The 16924-nt window shown below is 43.0% G+C and overlaps 1 protein-coding gene across 1 annotated transcript in view; it reads right to left on the bottom strand.

Moving 5' to 3' along the window:
• Positions 1-218: 218 nt before the first annotated feature.
• STAC (SH3 and cysteine rich domain) overlaps positions 219-16924 on the bottom strand; it is a 78452-nt gene continuing 61746 nt past the window's right edge. The window contains exons 4-11 of the mRNA XM_066631022.1: positions 16706-16787; positions 14847-14962; positions 11606-11684; positions 10289-10353; positions 9355-9443; positions 6755-6806; positions 6110-6247; positions 219-317 (exon numbers count right to left, since the gene is read on the bottom strand). Coding sequence (XP_066487119.1) covers positions 219-317; positions 6110-6247; positions 6755-6806; positions 9355-9443; positions 10289-10353; positions 11606-11684; positions 14847-14962; positions 16706-16787 — 720 coding nt within the window. The remainder of the gene's footprint in view (positions 318-6109; positions 6248-6754; positions 6807-9354; positions 9444-10288; positions 10354-11605; positions 11685-14846; positions 14963-16705; positions 16788-16924) is intronic.

Genomic DNA, 16924 nt, shown 5'->3' with positions numbered 1-16924 from the left:
ATACATAACACCACTGTTGGCTCTTTTCCTGATTGCGGTTTGTTCTTGATCCACTGTCTCCTTTTCCTCAAGAGCAGCTTCAATGTCTGATATCTACTGAGCATTGCGGTTGTCTCACAATTTCCCCAAGACAGCTTGTTTGGGTTCACACAGTGCAAGATGAAGCAGGCAGGACTTCTCGGCAAAGCTTCACTACTGCAGTCATCGGATAGGCAAACTCAGACGTTTTCTAAGACATCTGCGGGAACAAAGCCTTTTTTCTTCCCACTGAAAACTTTGATAAAGCCATCATGCTTCTGTTCCAAACTTGTACAAATCTGAAGACAAAGAAGAATGTTAATGATTCTCACAGCCAAGAGTCATTTCTATTCTGGAATTTAAATAGCAACTGGACCTGCAAGACTTTCCCATTGGCTCACCCTGTTTACAAACAGACCCCCTAATGTTACTCTTTTTCGCAGTTGAACCTCCTCCTGTTCCTTGATGCTTTGGGGAAGGGGCCTACAGAGCCCCTAAAAAGATGGGCAACATGGGGACGCTTATCATCTGGCAACATGGCACGGAGAGTTGCCTGGTTGTCTAGGCAACTAGGTGACTCTCCTGATCTTTCAGTGCTGTACTATGAATCATTGCAGCACAACAAAAAGGAAAATGGTGGGGATTAGCGACAAGGCCAATCATTGTGGGTGTGCTTTTATGAACAGCCACAGTAGAAATCAATTACCCCAATCCAACCATCCCAGATTGCCCTCAATTTTTCATGGGTGATATGTCACCTTAGCCTTAGCTGTAAATCCTCTAAATGTACAGTATAGTCTTCTCATATATGCTTAAAATGATTAAGGGCTTTTATTTATTTTGGTTTTATTTGTTGACACACACACAATCACTGACATCACTGGCTGTGGTCCCTGAGGTAAATCTCCTGTGTAAGTGCCACTGAAATGAGCAAATCCTGTACAACTCCCATTAGTTTCAACAAGAGACTTATTAGACACTTCCTTGTGACCAGGTTCATACAACTAGGAACATACAGGGTGACCCAAAAAAAAACAGAACCCACAAATCTTTGAATAAAACTTAATTTTAATTTTTCTTCTTTTTTCTTTCAGGGTATACAAGTCGACTTTGTGCATGAAATATTGGAACAATAATCTTCCCCAATATGTCTTGGTCAACCAAGGAAAAGACATTTTGAAATTTACTGGACCTTTGTAGGATTTAATAAAATTTTTATGGGTTCTGTTTTTTTTGGGTCACCCTGTACCTTATACAGAGCCAGACCACTGGTCTATGTAATTTAGTACTGTCTACACTGATTGGTGTTATCTCCCCAGGACTCCAGACATAGGGGTTTCCTGGTCCTACGTAGCAAATCCAGGGACTGGAGAACTTCTACATTCAAGGCATATGCTCAGCCATGGAGCTATAGCTCTGTCCCATAGCCTTTTTGAATTCAAGGCCTTCAGGTTAGCTCTCTTTCTTGGGGGGGGGGGTTGTCTTAGAGTGTGCCCATCTGAATCTGAACTCGTGATATGGGAATCTTGGAGACCCTAACTGGGTAAGTCCATTTTGCATAAGGGAAAAGAGTAAATGAAAATAAATATTAATATTTTCTGCACATACACCTGAGCCTATGGATGTTGTAACTGGAAGAACCATCAAGCAAGTATTTCACCCTTTAAAAAAAAGCTTTTGTGAATGAGAAACTGATGCTTGGGCCTATGCATTTAAGCTCAGCTGCACAGTAATTGATAGCACATGCTGTGAGCACAAGGAGAAAAAGTTGCCCATGGGCCAGCTGCCTGAGTGCAGCTTGTTGCATCAAACTGGAATCTGCGTAAAAATAATAGCAATTGTTCACCATTGTCGTGTCATGCAAAGAAGCCTTGCCATTCTATGGAGACAAAAGAAGAGCTGTGGATCAAGTTTTCTATTGACCCAATGCCATTAGAAAGCAACAGGGAATACTGGCTGTGGCATTTGGTGGGCCGCTGTGAGATACAGGAAGCTGGACTAGACGGGCCTATGGCCTGATCCAGTGGGGCTGTTCTTATGTTCTTAAGTGGTCAGAAATTCTCAGTGCCCATTCAGGGCTATTTATGAATTGGTCTGTTGATTCTGAGCGACAGGAAACATGATCTAATATTAGGCACTCTTTTTGCAGGCTTTTATTTTTTTTTAGTTTAAAAATAAACTGAGTCCTGACTGTTCCTTGAACTTGGACCTATCATCCTTTTCTCAGAATGTTGGATCCCTTAAGGCAGGTCTGCACACTTTGTGACCCATAAAGTTGAACACCACCCACCAACGATGCACTCAGAATCTCAGTAAGCCTCCTCTTCTTTCTGCTGGCCTAAGAGTGCAGAATGGTGTGGGAGTATCAAGCACCTGGAGAGTCACAATAAATGACTGGCAGGCTAAGTCCATTATGGCAGGGGCCATAAGTTGTTCAGGCCAGTCTTATCGCATGCACCTTCATCCCCAAATCTGCCATACCAATTTTGCAGTGCCTCCAAAACCTGCCCAAACTGTTGGACCAGAGGTGACAATGTGACAAAATAATCAAAATACCTATTGTTATCTTTGGTCTTTCAAAACCTGGGAACAGAGATGACAACACAAGAGGTATATATGCCACAGGCAATCATGGCCGGCATCATACCACTTCAGCACTTAGTTGTCAAGCAAAAATGTATAATGCAGACATACTGATTCACCCTCCTGCATGAAAGATGTGAGCATTTCTGCCTGCACATTCCTAACACATTATGCGTATCGTCTAAATTAGATTGTGCTATAACCAGAGATCGGAGAAAAGCAAAGTCCACGAGGCCAGAAGAGACTGCAGGATATGTTTGTAAAAAAAAAAAAATTATTGCATTAAGAAGCAAAAGCCCCTAGCAGCTGAGATAGGGTTTATCACTGGAGTTAAGAGCTGACTAAAGACAGGGAAATGTTAACAAAATACTGGAAGGTCCGTTTAAATCTGATGCTGATGTTTTGTGAACCTTATCTAAGGTGAGGCTAAGAATACCTTTTGGTCTGGAACTTGTCACTTATCAAAACTACTAGTGCAGAAGAGATGCTAGGAGAGACCCATTTCCAAAGTAAATACACATTCTAGTTAGAGGCGCAACTGCACTTCTCCCTCTCCAAATGTGAGCCTGCACTGTGGAGTTCCATATTATGTAACTTTGTCTCCAAAGTGGCCCCACTGTGACAAATGCTTTCCATTGTTCTGTTTTTTTAAATTGTCACATTTTGTACAGAGCACTGTCATGCAAGTTTGCAGAAATTTTCAGTTTCTTCCATTCATCTGTGACTTTCCTTCCTGGTCTATATTTGATCATTCAAATTATCAAGAGCTGGGGTCCCCCTCAAATCGCAACCGACAATACAGGACCCACCTTCATGAGCCTAGCGAGTCAACGGGGAGAGTGAATGCAGTGTCTCTTCTTTTCCTGCCCAGAGGCAGCCAAACAGTGCACACTGCTACTGCGTCATTCTGCCCTCTCCTTTCAGCACAACAGGAAAGATAGGTGGGTCAGAGAGCTGCATGGCAACAGTGTGACCTCAGTTTTGAAAAGTGCAGGGAGTGGAAGAGAAGTGACAGGCAGAGGGGGTGCTGTGGCAGAGAAAGACAGGCTGAAGAGGCTCACTGAATGTCAAGTGGGCTTGGCCAAAGCAACGTCTTCAAAACCAATGCCTCCAGTGGGATTTGCCTTATTGGGGACCTGCTAAACTAGGCAGGCCTGATTGCTAAAACAAAGATGGCGGCAGTGAAACTGCTGCAACCCACCTGATACTGGATCAATTCTGGGTCCTGTATCCACCTATTGAAAACTTCAGCTCTTTTTTACTAGTGCTCATGCATGCATGAAGAGAACACTGCAAAAAAAGCAAGCTTGATGCGATAGTGTGCATGACTGAATCAAAATGTACACAACATCACCCCAAAATATGCAGGGGGTTACATGTGTATAGCAGTTAGTACTTCATATACTTTTAAGAAAATTCTCAAGAAGTTTCCTGGTATCCTTCCTAAAGCAGACAATCAAAGCAGGCTGTCTGCTTCCTCTCTGCCAGCTTTGTTATAAGGGTTTCTATCAACTTGAAAGAAAAAAGAGTGCAAAACCATATATAAACACAAACTGCCTGACTGCCAGGGCAAAGCAACGCGGCATGTTTAAGGGCACTAAAAATATCTCTGCCCATCTGAATAATGTTATGTGCAGCTGCTGTTGATATAACACTGTGCATAAAAACTTCTTCATTTTCTGTGACGAGCACTTTACGGTTTGTATATTCACGCCTTGCTGTACTATGCAACCCCCATTAATGCGTGCTGGACAGGTTGTGTAAGAATCAGCTGGAGGTATTCTGTTTGTGACATCCAACACCATTTTAACGCTAAAGAATCCAGGTCTTACTAAATGAAACATTGCTGAGTGTTTCCACTCATTGTGCGAGTTTGGCCTGAAGTTTTGTACATCTGTGTTGTAAGATGAAAACACAGTGCCTCATACTGAAAAAAGATATTCATGTATTTAACGCAGCATTGTCTACATTGACTTGAAGCAGCTCTTCTGGGTTTTTCCAGCATGGGGATGCTACAGGCTGAATGTGGAACCGTCAGCATGCAAAGCTGTGGCCTACCAGTATGGCCCCTCCCCTCCCAAGGACATTTCTGGAACTCTGGAAGCCCTGCAGGAATTCACCTGGATCAAAGGGATGTCTCAAAGTTAGCACAATTGCAGGATGGAACTGAGAACCCACTCATAATATGGAAGCTAGCAGAAGTGGTCTTCATATGAAATGGACATCATATGGGGCAGCTTGAAACAGGGCATCTATGTGCTGGCTGACATATGCAGCGAGCTGCTTATGTACAGTGACTCAATGTGAGGACCTGTCCCTCTGATGCAGTTTTGTCTGTATTCTGCTATTACATGAAAAGGAACCAAGTCTGGAGCTGTCTGTAACAAAACAAATTCTCCCTTCTCTCCATGTTGTGGGAAAGTGTGTCTTTCTATCCACTGTATCTTATTGATCGATAGTAGCATTCTAATAGTATTCTCTTTTCTTTACCAAATTTGTGTGGATATAAACATAGGGAAATGACATGCACTCACTTTGGACTGAGAGGCAGTAAAGGCACTGGCAAAATGAACTGCGGCTTCCTTAATTAACTGAGGCCATGAGTAACTCCTAATTTCTTATGGGCTAGCTTTGTATTAATGGGTTCAGTTAATTGATTGCTGTGGCTGGAGGGGGGAAAATAGGCTCAAATACTTTTTAACTGTAATTCTTTTTGTCTGAATGAGACCTTGCTTTAAGCCCATTTCCTTGGAACCAATGACTGATTTCCACCTGCAAGCACAACATTTAATATCACTCAGTGCCTTAACTGAGCAGTAGCAGAATGTACAGGGTTTGAGCTGATAAGAAAATTCTTGGTAGTTTTGCATCTGCAACGACCGTTTCACAAATCATCACTTGATGTTGCAGTTATCAAGGGATACCCATGCCCATGTCAATTTTCCCATTTATTCTATGTATGCTTCCAAGGTATATGTGGTTGTTTCAAGGAAGCACAGCAGCACTGGATGGAAGTAGTTTTACAGGCTGTAATCCTGTGCTCATTTACTTGGGAGTAAGCCCCATGTAACTCAGTGGGGCTTACTTCTTACTTCTAAGTAAACATGTACAGGGGATTGCACTAGAACAGGGGTCTCCAAACCCCGGCCTGGGGGCCAGATGTGGCCCGCAGCAAGCCTCTTTCCGGCCCGCGGACAACCTCTTGTCCCCTGAAAGCCTCTGGCCCACTCAACTGAACATGACCAGAACTGTGCTCTGATTGCGTCTGGAGAGTGTTCTGAGGGCCAGAGAGGTTGAGTGAATGAGCCCGTTCATTTACTTATTCACTCATCTAAGCTCCGTCTCTAATTTATTTATTTAAATTTTATATTTAAATTTTTTTTCTGGCCCTCCACACCACGCCAGATGTTTGATGTGGCCCTCTGGCCAAAAAGTTTGGAGACCCCTGTACTTGAAGAAAGTTTTTAATGTTTTAATGACCAGTAAATGGTTCTAAGGCACTACTCACTTGGTTCTCTTTCAGTGTTATCTGCCCCTGTTCTTTGCATCCAATAAATGTCCTGATACACCTGAACACCTTTTCTTCTGGCTGTACTCTTTGAACGAAATTAGCAGGAAAGAAGCCAACTCTGTCTTCTATTTTTCCCTGGGAAGAGAACATTAGAAGAGAGACCTTTACATTAAGTCCATAAATACAACTCTGTACTCAAGGCACCTATCCAAAAAACAGAGGATTAAATTATGTTACTTAAAAAAAAAAGTTACATAGCGACCGGGTGGGCTGGGAGGGAGGCAATGGAGGTTTTAACCCAACCCCTGCCATTGCTCCAATCTAAATCAGTCCTTCTGCAGCTGCTATTTGCCTATGAGGACTCTTTTTTTTGTGCACTATGTAACTTTTTTCTTGCTAAATAGCAGCTCATTTAGGGCCTGTGGCAGGGGTAGGGTTAAAGCCCACCCACTAGTGTGTGCAAACTTAAGTAACATCTTGTTTGACTGAAAATGTCTCCTTGCACTAGAGGTAAGAGCACAATGAAACACACAACTTGGTTGCAAATGAGTTTGCACTAACACAGTCATATATAAGAAGGGTGTACTATAGTGGACATTTTTTTCTTTTTTTTTACATTAACTGAGATTATTTGGACTGTACCTTCCACCAGTCTTCATTGGAATCCTCCAGAAGTGTGATTCGATCTCCTGGCCTACAAGCAGCAAACAGAAACAGGGAATGTTAGTTGTGCCTGTTAATGTGCAGCAGCACCAGTGAAATTCCACCACTTCTCCAGTCCATTAAAGGTACAACATTTCTTTTTGCTGATCAGGATAAGTCAGTTATGAGGAAGTTTGCAAAAGATCTAGAGGCTGTTATTAAATAAGGTCTACCATGCTCCTTTGAACTCGACCTTGTTTTACTGATGTTGTTAATTTGACCTTGGTTGTCATTTTTGTAACTTGACTGCTACAGCCAAAGGCTAATGCAAATAAAGTGATTGACTGATATACAATGTTATTTGTAATTTTTTTTTTTTTTGCCAAAATCTACCTTGCTGGTATTTAAACCCAATTGGCCTTGATACAGGAAAAGTTTCTACTTTTCCTGTATCAAGAATGGTACAATGTATCAAGAATGTAACCAATGGAATGTGTTATTCGCTGAAGTTCTACGACTTTCCATGGGACTTAGTCATGACTAGCTATGGCTGGACTGGAGTCCTTACTTCCTGTGCAATCCTCTCGTCATGTTCTCCTTTTCTCCTATCATTGTGCATATGTATCTGCATCTGGACTTGCATCTACATATCCATTGGTGCCACCATCACTAGGTTGCTCAACAAGACTTTATGTCATAAGAGCAGATGCTGAAATGAAAAGTGGTTCCAAAATAACTTTTGGCTAAACCAGCTTTGAATGGCAGTAATGTATTTAAGATGGTCCAGTGCCCCTTTCAAAATGTCACACTCTGTGTGTGTGTGTGTGTGTGTGTGTGTGTGTGTGTTTCTAGTTGGCGCCTGGCTCCTGACTCAAATCACTGTCAAATGTCAGCTACACAGCATGGCAAGAAAACACTGTCATTTATGTTCCAATAAGTCTGTCTGTAGCCAGGTGGCAACTTGGAAATATGTCTTAAAACAAGAGAAGTAGAACAGTGGGGGAAAATGTTTAGGACAACTTCAGATCTATGCATGGAATTTCAGCAAGTATTTCAGTCCTGCTGTTTAGAGCCTGGTTATAATTTTTCTTGAATAGATGCTGAGACAAAAACTAACTGGCAGCTGTGGGAGGAACAGCCTAATCCTATGCATTTCTACGCAGAAGTAAGTCTAAAGAGTAAGTGTAATGGTTCAGGAGTTGGACCTGGAGAAGCCAGGTTCAAATCCCCACTCAGCCATGAAACTTCCTGGGTGACCTTGGGTCCGTCACTTCTACCTCAAAGGTTGTTTTGAGGACAAAAGGAAGAGAGGAACTATGTACAACACCCTGAGCTTCTTGGAAGAAAGACAGTATAAAAATAAAACATAGTCAAAGGGCCTTACTCCTAGATAGTGTGGATAAGACTGTAGCCGGAGTCTCTCATCAATGAGAACCAACTCAGGTTTTGAAGTTCAGATGTGAGAAACCTCATGAAATCACGCTTCATTCAGGGATCACTTTCCTATTGCCTGTCCTTTGTGACAGTCCAGATCAGTATGACCTGGGGTCTCTTTCAAGAAGAGGAATTAGAAAAGGACAGTAGAAAGGATGCTGGTAGTTACTAGGCAACCCAAAGGCTGTTTTTCAACCTTTCACTTTCCCCCTTCTCCAGCTGGTCAGGAGGTGGCAGCAACAATGACAAGGGTGAGTACGTGGCAGGACACTGTGGGTGGTGGCAACTGTGGCTCAGCAATGCGTGACGCTGAGTAGCTGCCAGGGTGATTCACCTGAATGTGAAGGATGTATCCAACTTTGGACCAAGTGACACATTACATGAAAACACACTTAGCGATGGCTCACCAGCCCTTTGGGAGGGCATGACTATAAAAATATGGGGACAGGGTAAGAAGTGTCTGAATCCCCATGAAGTGAAAAGCTGCCGGGGGGGGGGCACATTTTGAGTGAGGAAGTGACAGATGGAGAAAAAGGTTAAGCTAGATTCTCTGCTGCTTTTCCTATTCCAACTGCAACATCTTCCCATTTCCAACTGCTCCCAAACTTTTCCTGCTATAAGAAAGGATTATCAGGCTACTGAAACCTGACACATGTTACCTGTAGTTTGATCTTTTGTGTATCCAACCATGTCACAATATGTCTCTTCCAGCCATTCAGGATGCGTACTTTCAGATATGGAAGGAGCTGACTGGGCAATGCAGATTATTAGGTTTACCCTGGATTCTAACAGAGCAACTCTTTCTGTATTTTGACTTTTAAGAACATAAGAACAGCCCCACTGGATCAGGCCATAGGCCCATCTAGTCCAGCTTCCTGTATCTCACAGCGGCCCACCCATTTGTACTCAGATCTTTTGTCCTCTCTATTTATGGCACATAATAACAACACTGGACACAACATTGTAGGTTTTCATCTGTATTCAGTCACACGCTCTGTTCTTTACAGACTGTGAATTAATTGACTAGCGGTGATGCACAGAGAAATGGAAAGAGATCCATCTATTCTGTGCACTCTGAGAACAGACCCGTGATGACTGAGATCTGTGTTATTCCCAATTCTTACCTACTTGTTATAATCATCTATGCAAATAGATAATAGCTTTACCTCATTTCCAAATCTTCGTTCTCTTGTGGTACAAATTTGTACAAGGCAACGTAGGTATTCATCTGTATTGTGTCTTTATTAAGAGATCCCTTCAATATGATAGAGAGAAGATATTAATGTGAGTTTTTTTTAAAAAAAATAGTGTCTTGAAAAGACCAGTAGGCAAATTCAGGTAGACATGATAGGAAAAAAAAAATAGCTGTTTCATGTAGGATTTGCTGTTTGTAGAATTATGGAAGTTCTAAAACTTTGATCTGAATCTGATGACATGTGAGCCTGGTATCCTCAACACTTGTATAAAGAAGTGTATAAAGAACCCACTATCTAAGGTTTTTTGGAGATGGGTTCCAAAACAAGCCATCAGCTTTCTGGACAATGGCAGTGGGATCCATGCTCTGTAACTTAATACTAGACATCAGTTACATGCCATCTGCATGTGCTGTAGCTTGCATGGAAGTTGCTTCTCCATGGTTTAATTTCAGGCTGTCTGACAGTTGGTATGAATGACAGGACAACATGGATGGGTCTTTCCTACCCGATCATCACCCAGCCAGAAGGAAGGGCAACGATTGGTTGTTTCATCCATACACACACCCAGAGTGGTGTGGGATTGCACAGAGGGGAAGTGATTCCTACACTTGTGTGTGCAAATTGTGCTGGTGAAAGGGTTAGGGCAATGCATGTTCTGCCGGCAGCCAAGCAGCATAGGATTGGGTTGCATATTACTGTTTTTAAATTTTGCTGCAAGCTGCCTTAGTGGCTCCCTATGTCAAAGCGATGTAAGTATTTTTAAATAAACAAATATACCCAAGAACAAAATATCTTGGGAGAAGCATTCCTGACACACAAACTGTTGTGTAAAATGAACCCTCCTTGGTATAATGTGGCACTTAATTTTAAATGTGCAACAGCCTCAATGAAAAGTCACCTGGACAAGGGAGTTAATGTTCTTTGGTTCATCTCCAAAGTCTGCTGTACCGTTTACTGAATACGTAAACACTGTAATTGAAAAGACAAAACATATTAAAATGAATAGGCCAAGATTCAAAACAAGCCAGACACCTGTTTTGTGCATTTATATTATCCTATTGCTGTATATCTACGGTGGCATATGAGTGAATACCAACAAATGGGGAGCAGGACCATGGTGTGTGACCTGCTCACTTAAATGATCATGCTCATGTAAGTATGAAGCAACACAAGCACACCAGGCTCTCTGCACATGATCAGGAATACTGGAAAAGCTAGATTCCTAGTCTCAGGGAGCGAGAGCTACGCATGCACATTTGTATACTGCATCTCCTCTACTCACCTTGGACCTGTAAGGGGCAGAGGGTTTACATTAAACTACTGGTGTATCCCTGGCATTACTAAATCCTTCTCAGTGTTTACATGGCAAAACACTTATTAACAGTATTAGCGAACAGCTTCAAAATTAATAGGCTCTGCTTTGTGTCTTAAGGAAACAATTTCATAATCAAAGAAACTTACATAGTTTTCCTCCAGTGGACAACCTTTTACTTTGTATTTATTTGCTTTGTAACTCTAGATTAGTTGCCATCAATTGCGGCTGCAACTACTATAGGTGTTCTGTGGCCTCAGCAGCTTGAGAACTGAATGCCACTAACACTAAGGCAATGCAACACCCCTGTCACCATTCCTGCTTCACCTGCTGGTTGGAAAAAAAAAAAACATATTGGCATAGCCATCCTGTGACTCCTCCTCAGCCTTTGGCTCTAGAACCCAGGGCTCTGTGGTGAAGCCCAGTTAGATGACAGCAGAAGCAAATACAGGGACATATTTCACTTGTTCATAGAGCACCCCTCCAGAGTTTCAGAAAGGATCCTTCCCAGCTGTTACCTGTAGTTGCCAGGAATTAAATCTGCAAGCTGGTGCTCTGCCAAGTTATTCTAGGACTCAGACTAGTTCTTAGATGACTTGAGTCACCAAAAGGTGCCAAAAGGCTGAGCAATGCCACACCAGGAACTTTCTAGTTAATATCCAACAATATGGGAACCATACTGTGAATTTCATTTTAGGATGAGAAAATGGTCTAGTAAAGTGTGAAACAGAACAATCTAAGACCACATCGCCTTATGTACTCAGAGCAATGGTGGTTTATTCTGGTTACAAACACAGAGACTTGCTTTCTTTAGCCCTGACTGAACCAGCATCCACACAAACAAGCAATGTGAAAATAGAGCCACTCAGTTTGAAGACTGTTTGGGGGCCATGAAAGTCTTGCACTCACCACTGTTGCTGCGTTGCCTGTTGTCAAGCAGGCCTCCTGGACTGTCACCTTCCTCAGGAACCTCTGCCAAGTCTGATGTCTGCAAGAATGGAGAAGGCGGGAGAGAGTGAAAGTGAGCAATGAGGTGAAACGAACACATCAGAGATCTGAGCACATGGCAACAGCTTGGCAGTGGCGGAGGGTGCCGAAAGAATCAGGATGAAGTGTCAATGCTGATGATAACATGCTCTCTAGAGGCCGAACTCCAACGCTGAATAGGACAGCAGCAAGTAATCTGAGATGTAATAGGACATGTTTAATCCAATGCAAAAAGAGGTTCTGATTTACATGGGATTGGAAAAGGGACTGAAGGAAAAAGGGCAGCTAATCTCTGGAGTTTGTTTGCAATTGTTAGGTTATAATTCATACTCCCAGCAATTGTAAGGTGGAAGCAGAACATCACCCATTCAATTGCAAAATAAAATTCCTGTTATTGTGATAGGAACTAAATGAAGTGGATGCATCCTGAATCCCTGGAGTGTAAACATGCCCCTGTAGGCTGTGTGAACACTATGGGCGCAATCCTAACCCACTTTTCAGCACTGGCATAGCTGTGCCAGTGGGGTAGATGCTGCATCCTGCAGTAGGGGGGCAGGCACAGAGGCCTCCTCAAGGTATGGCAATGTCTGTTCCCTTACCTTGGAGTTGCATTGCTCTTATGTTGGTGCTGGAAAGTGGTTTAGGACTGCGCCCTGTGGCTCCTGCAGGACTCCTCTTAACAGGCTCCTACTTCACCCTACCTGCAACAGTGTCTATTCAATGCAGAGCTTGACTTTCTCATGGTTAAAGCAAGGGAGTGACCTCAGGGATGCCACTGAGGTTGAGACCATACCTGCTTCTGGTTACTTCAATGACTCTGTGCCTAGTTGTGCAGTCCCATTCCTTCATCTATACGGGTAGTGACCAGAGCTCAGTGGCAAATCACTAGCTTTGTATGCAGGAGGTCACAAGTTCAAACCCTGCCATCTCTAGGTAAGATTGGAAACAAGTCACCTGAAACCCTGGAAAGCCTGTGCCAGCCAGCATTGACAATGGACCATCCGTAAAAGGCAGCCCTTTAAGTACAGAGCCCCAATCCCAGAGGCTTAGACAGGAGAGAGAAAATCTCAACAATTCAATGCGTGTGTACTTGTACAAGCCCCACTGTTGCAGGCTGGATCTAGGGCAGCTGCAGCAGAAAGGATTAACAGGCTGGGGCCATTGAGAAAGGGATGTACTGAATATTTTAAAACAACAGGGTTAGGCTCCATTTCAAAACTGTCCCCAGTCAGCTGAAGTTCATGCGCCTTCTTCCTCCCAGTTGTGGCCTAGAGCGCCAAACACATATGCGTATGCCATTACTTGACAGCCCGACTTGCCAAGGAGTAAATCCCACAATGTATTGGCATTTTGTCCTTCCACCCACTCCCCATCTGATCAACATTTTGAGGCAAGCTGGCAATATGTTCATGTTTTCTAAGCTTGGGTAATCGTTTATTATTTAACAGGATCCTTTACAGATTTGGCAAGTCATAATTACATTTGTGGAAGTTCTGGTCCTTGGATGAATTTAAGAAAACAAAATGAAGGATCATAACAGTGGTTGCATTTATGAAATACAGAACTGATATGGCAAGATTGGTCACTTCTAGAGGGGTGTGCAAGGTTTCAAGTTGCATGGAATTTTTTTCCTTGCAGAAGAATTCTTTGGAGCACAAACCAAACACTGTCACCTTGTCTTAGTCATGCACGGCTCATGTCTGAAAAATGACATCATACAGAGAATTATACTAAAGAAGCCCAGCAAAGGTAGCAGGAGGAACACACTTTGCCCAGAGGCAATTCCAAACAATCACTGGATAGAAGGGGTTTCTAATTTGCCTAGGGCTGTGTTCTGTAGTGTTCATTTGACCCTCGTTAAATGTGGGCTTGAGCATCTGTGGATGCCAAGGCTGCAGCTGGAGGGCTTCAGAGGACTTCCCAGACACAAAGTCACTTCCAGTTCACACTGGTGACTTCTGGTTGAGTCTGGGGGTGTTCTGAGGAGGCTAGGAGGCCACGTGCAACCTCCAGACAGCCATGTGTTGTCCCATGTAAGTTATTGTAGTGCTGCACCCTCCTGCATGGATTTAATGATCTGCAGATTTTGATATCCATGGGGATCCTGGAATGGATCCCTGTGGATACCAAGGGCCCACTGTATTGAGCTTAATGGTTAATCAAACCGCATGTTATACCATGTGGCACTGCTGAAGAGAGTCCAGGTCAGGTCTGCATCAGTGCCAGTGGTGCATGCCAGAGCTAAAGAGCTAAAGGCAGATTTGACTCAGACGGAGGAGAGATGGGGAACTTGTGCATGAGAGATCCCTTCTGCCCTTGTACCAAGCCCTAAGGATTACTGGAGCTGTGCTCTTTGTATCCTGCCAGTATAGTCACTACAGAATCATAAACCTACCACTTCAAGGTTTCTTGGAAGCACTGGTTACCATTCACAGACATGCCCATACTGCATATAGCAAATCCATTTGCTATACAGAAGCACATATTCCAATTGTTTTGAAATGGTTGGATTTTCCTGTAATGATCAAAATAGTTCTGGCCGTGTTTTTCTTGTGGCATATCAGTGTTCTAAAATCAAAGCCATAAAATAGGATTCCCCATCTGTTCACTTTCTGTTTCTCTCTCTTACGGTTATTTCAGACTGCCTTTTTTGTCTTGCTTGTCATGCCAGCCAGATACTACTGCAGGACAGTTTGCCTCACAGCACCATCATTTGGGCTTTTGCGATGGCTTTCCAAATTCCTTCTTGGTTGTGACTCTAGCCTGCTTCTCTCCCTCTCTTTCAAGTTGGTCCTTATTTCAACACTTTGATTAACTCTGTAGTCTTCCTCATCACAAAAGCCTAAGCACATGTTTTCACATTCTACCCTTTGTCTCTCTCTTCATTCTGTTTTTTCCTAACTTTGCTTCTTTCTTCCCTCCCTTTCTTCTGTTGTCCATCTCGCCACTCCCCCATGAATATTTCTAAATTGAAATGGAGATTGTAAGCACATGGGGGAGGGAATTAATTGTCTTTGGTTGGTCCATTTTGTTTATAATCTCCTGTAATGCACCATGTATGTTAACAGCAATGTATGAAAACAAACATCATCACAGGTGGGCCATCCCAATCATATCAAATCTGATCATATTAAAAGCTTAAAAATAAAACTAGCATAGTTACAGAATTCCTCACTGATGAATCAGAACTACTCACAGAACTGCCTTTCTTGGTTTTCTGGGCTAAGGAAGTTCCAAAGCGAAGTGTTTCATAGACAGGGTCGACTTTATTGCCACAAGCTGCAAATGAGGCAAAAAACGGATAAACAGGGAGAAAGAAAAGATCCAGCAAGTTCCCCCATCTCCGCTGATAAACATAATCTATCCTTTCAAGAGGTATGCTCACTTCTCATCCTGTGCTGAGGAACAAATTATATACATATTTTCAAACCTGGCTGGAGTACTAGTCTCTGCTGAGCATCTAAAGAGAGCTAATGTGCGGTAGTAGTGAGAGTACTGAACTACAACTGGGGAGGGCTGAGTTCAAATCACTTCTCAGTCCTGAGGCTGACCTTGGACAAGTTATCAACTCTCAGCCTAACTGACCAACCTCACAGAATTGCTGTGAGGATACAAAAGGGGGTGGGGACAATCATGTCCACAACCCTTGGTTCCTTCAAAGAAAGATGGGATAAAAGTGTAATCTGCAGTAAGATAAAAAGCAGTTGGGGAGGCTATGATTCTCAAGGGAGATGTGATATATAGGCAAGATATTCTGATCTCTTTCCCCACTGACTTCTCTGCAGTTTCCAGTTCCGCCCTTCAGTCCCTTCTTCCTGCTGCTTTTCTTCAATCAGGAGTTGCAGACATGTCTTTGCTGGGTGCAAGGCTATATTTACTTTTGTGATGCTGCAGCAACCCAAATCTCGGTAGTCATCTTGGTCTCTTAAGAAATTCAGGACTGGTCCAAGACATTTTGGGTGCTGTGGTGGACACATCCAAATGCTGTCCTCTCCCCACTAATGAATTGTAGAGGGTTATTGCTCAGTGGGAGAGCACATGCTTTGAAAACCCTGGCATCCACAGGTTAGGTAGAGAAAAATTCCTGTCTAAAACCCTTAAGAACAGTGTCATCAATATTGAGCTAGGTGGACCAGAGACAGTTTCCTATAAATTAAGCAGGAAATTGGACTGTACTGGATGGGTGAGTTCTGTTTGTCTCCCCCTGCTCAATTGGTTACCTTTCTCACCTTGTTACCTTTCTCATGGTTTGCAACCTAGCACATCTTCCTCAAGACCTTACAAAGCTGCTTAGGCTGTTGCTGTTGTTACTACAGCAGCAGCAGCAGCAACATTTGTATACCATCTTTCTCACTGACTCAAGGCAATTCACATAAGCTGGTTATACTGAACTCATTTTTACAAATTAGTTTTTTTTTTGTTTTTTTTTACAATGATAGTTCTATGAACAACTCATAGACCCTTCCAGATGGAATCCTTCATGGTGTGGTCATCATAACGGGTATCTGGATATGCCTTCCAAGCTTCCAGCAGGAGCAGCAGCAGGTTGGCCAAGCTGTTAATATTTCTTTCTTGGAAGCAGACTTTCCACACTCTTCTGCATTCCTGCAGCATCACTTTTGAGTCCGTTGCTGTCTCACAGTGAGGTCACATCAGCAACTCCTCCTGGCTCTGACCTCACACAACAGCTTTGTCAGTTTCAGTCTCCCATCCAGAATTCAACCAGGACAACTCCTGCTTAGCAATTCTTTGGGCACCCTTCAGCTCAACCACCAGATGATGCCTCCTGCTCTTGCAAGTTCCAAGTTTTGCTTATCTCTGTGGAGTGTTTTCTATGGATCTGCCCCTCATGCTTGCTCTTTCATCTGTCTTATTTCAGAAGGTCTCCTCCAACTGGGGGGCAAATCGGTTAAAGTCTTGCTCTAAGCAAGCATCATGGCCAAAATCCATGTGGTGCTGCTAATAGCCTCAATGTGACAAACTGAAATGGAGGAAAACAAATGACCCTCCTTCAGAACTTACCAATAGGCATCACTTCTTTGATGCAGCCAAACTGCTCATGGATGAGTAATGGAGAGCTGTAGTAACGGCGAAAACCCTTGGGCTAGAGAGAGAAAGAGAACAGACATGTGACAAGCATTTCATCAACATGATTGATGCAGAGAACATCTCTTATAGCCTTAGCTTTTTCTCAAGTATCACAACATTACTTTTCACAGCAAAGATGGTACTTAGGGAGTC

This window comes from Tiliqua scincoides, chromosome 5 (genome assembly GCF_035046505.1).
Source record: "Tiliqua scincoides isolate rTilSci1 chromosome 5, rTilSci1.hap2, whole genome shotgun sequence".
NCBI lineage: Eukaryota > Metazoa > Chordata > Lepidosauria > Squamata > Scincidae > Tiliqua > Tiliqua scincoides.
Note: the sequence above shows the minus strand (reverse complement) of the source record. Positions and strands in the feature narration are given on the sequence as shown.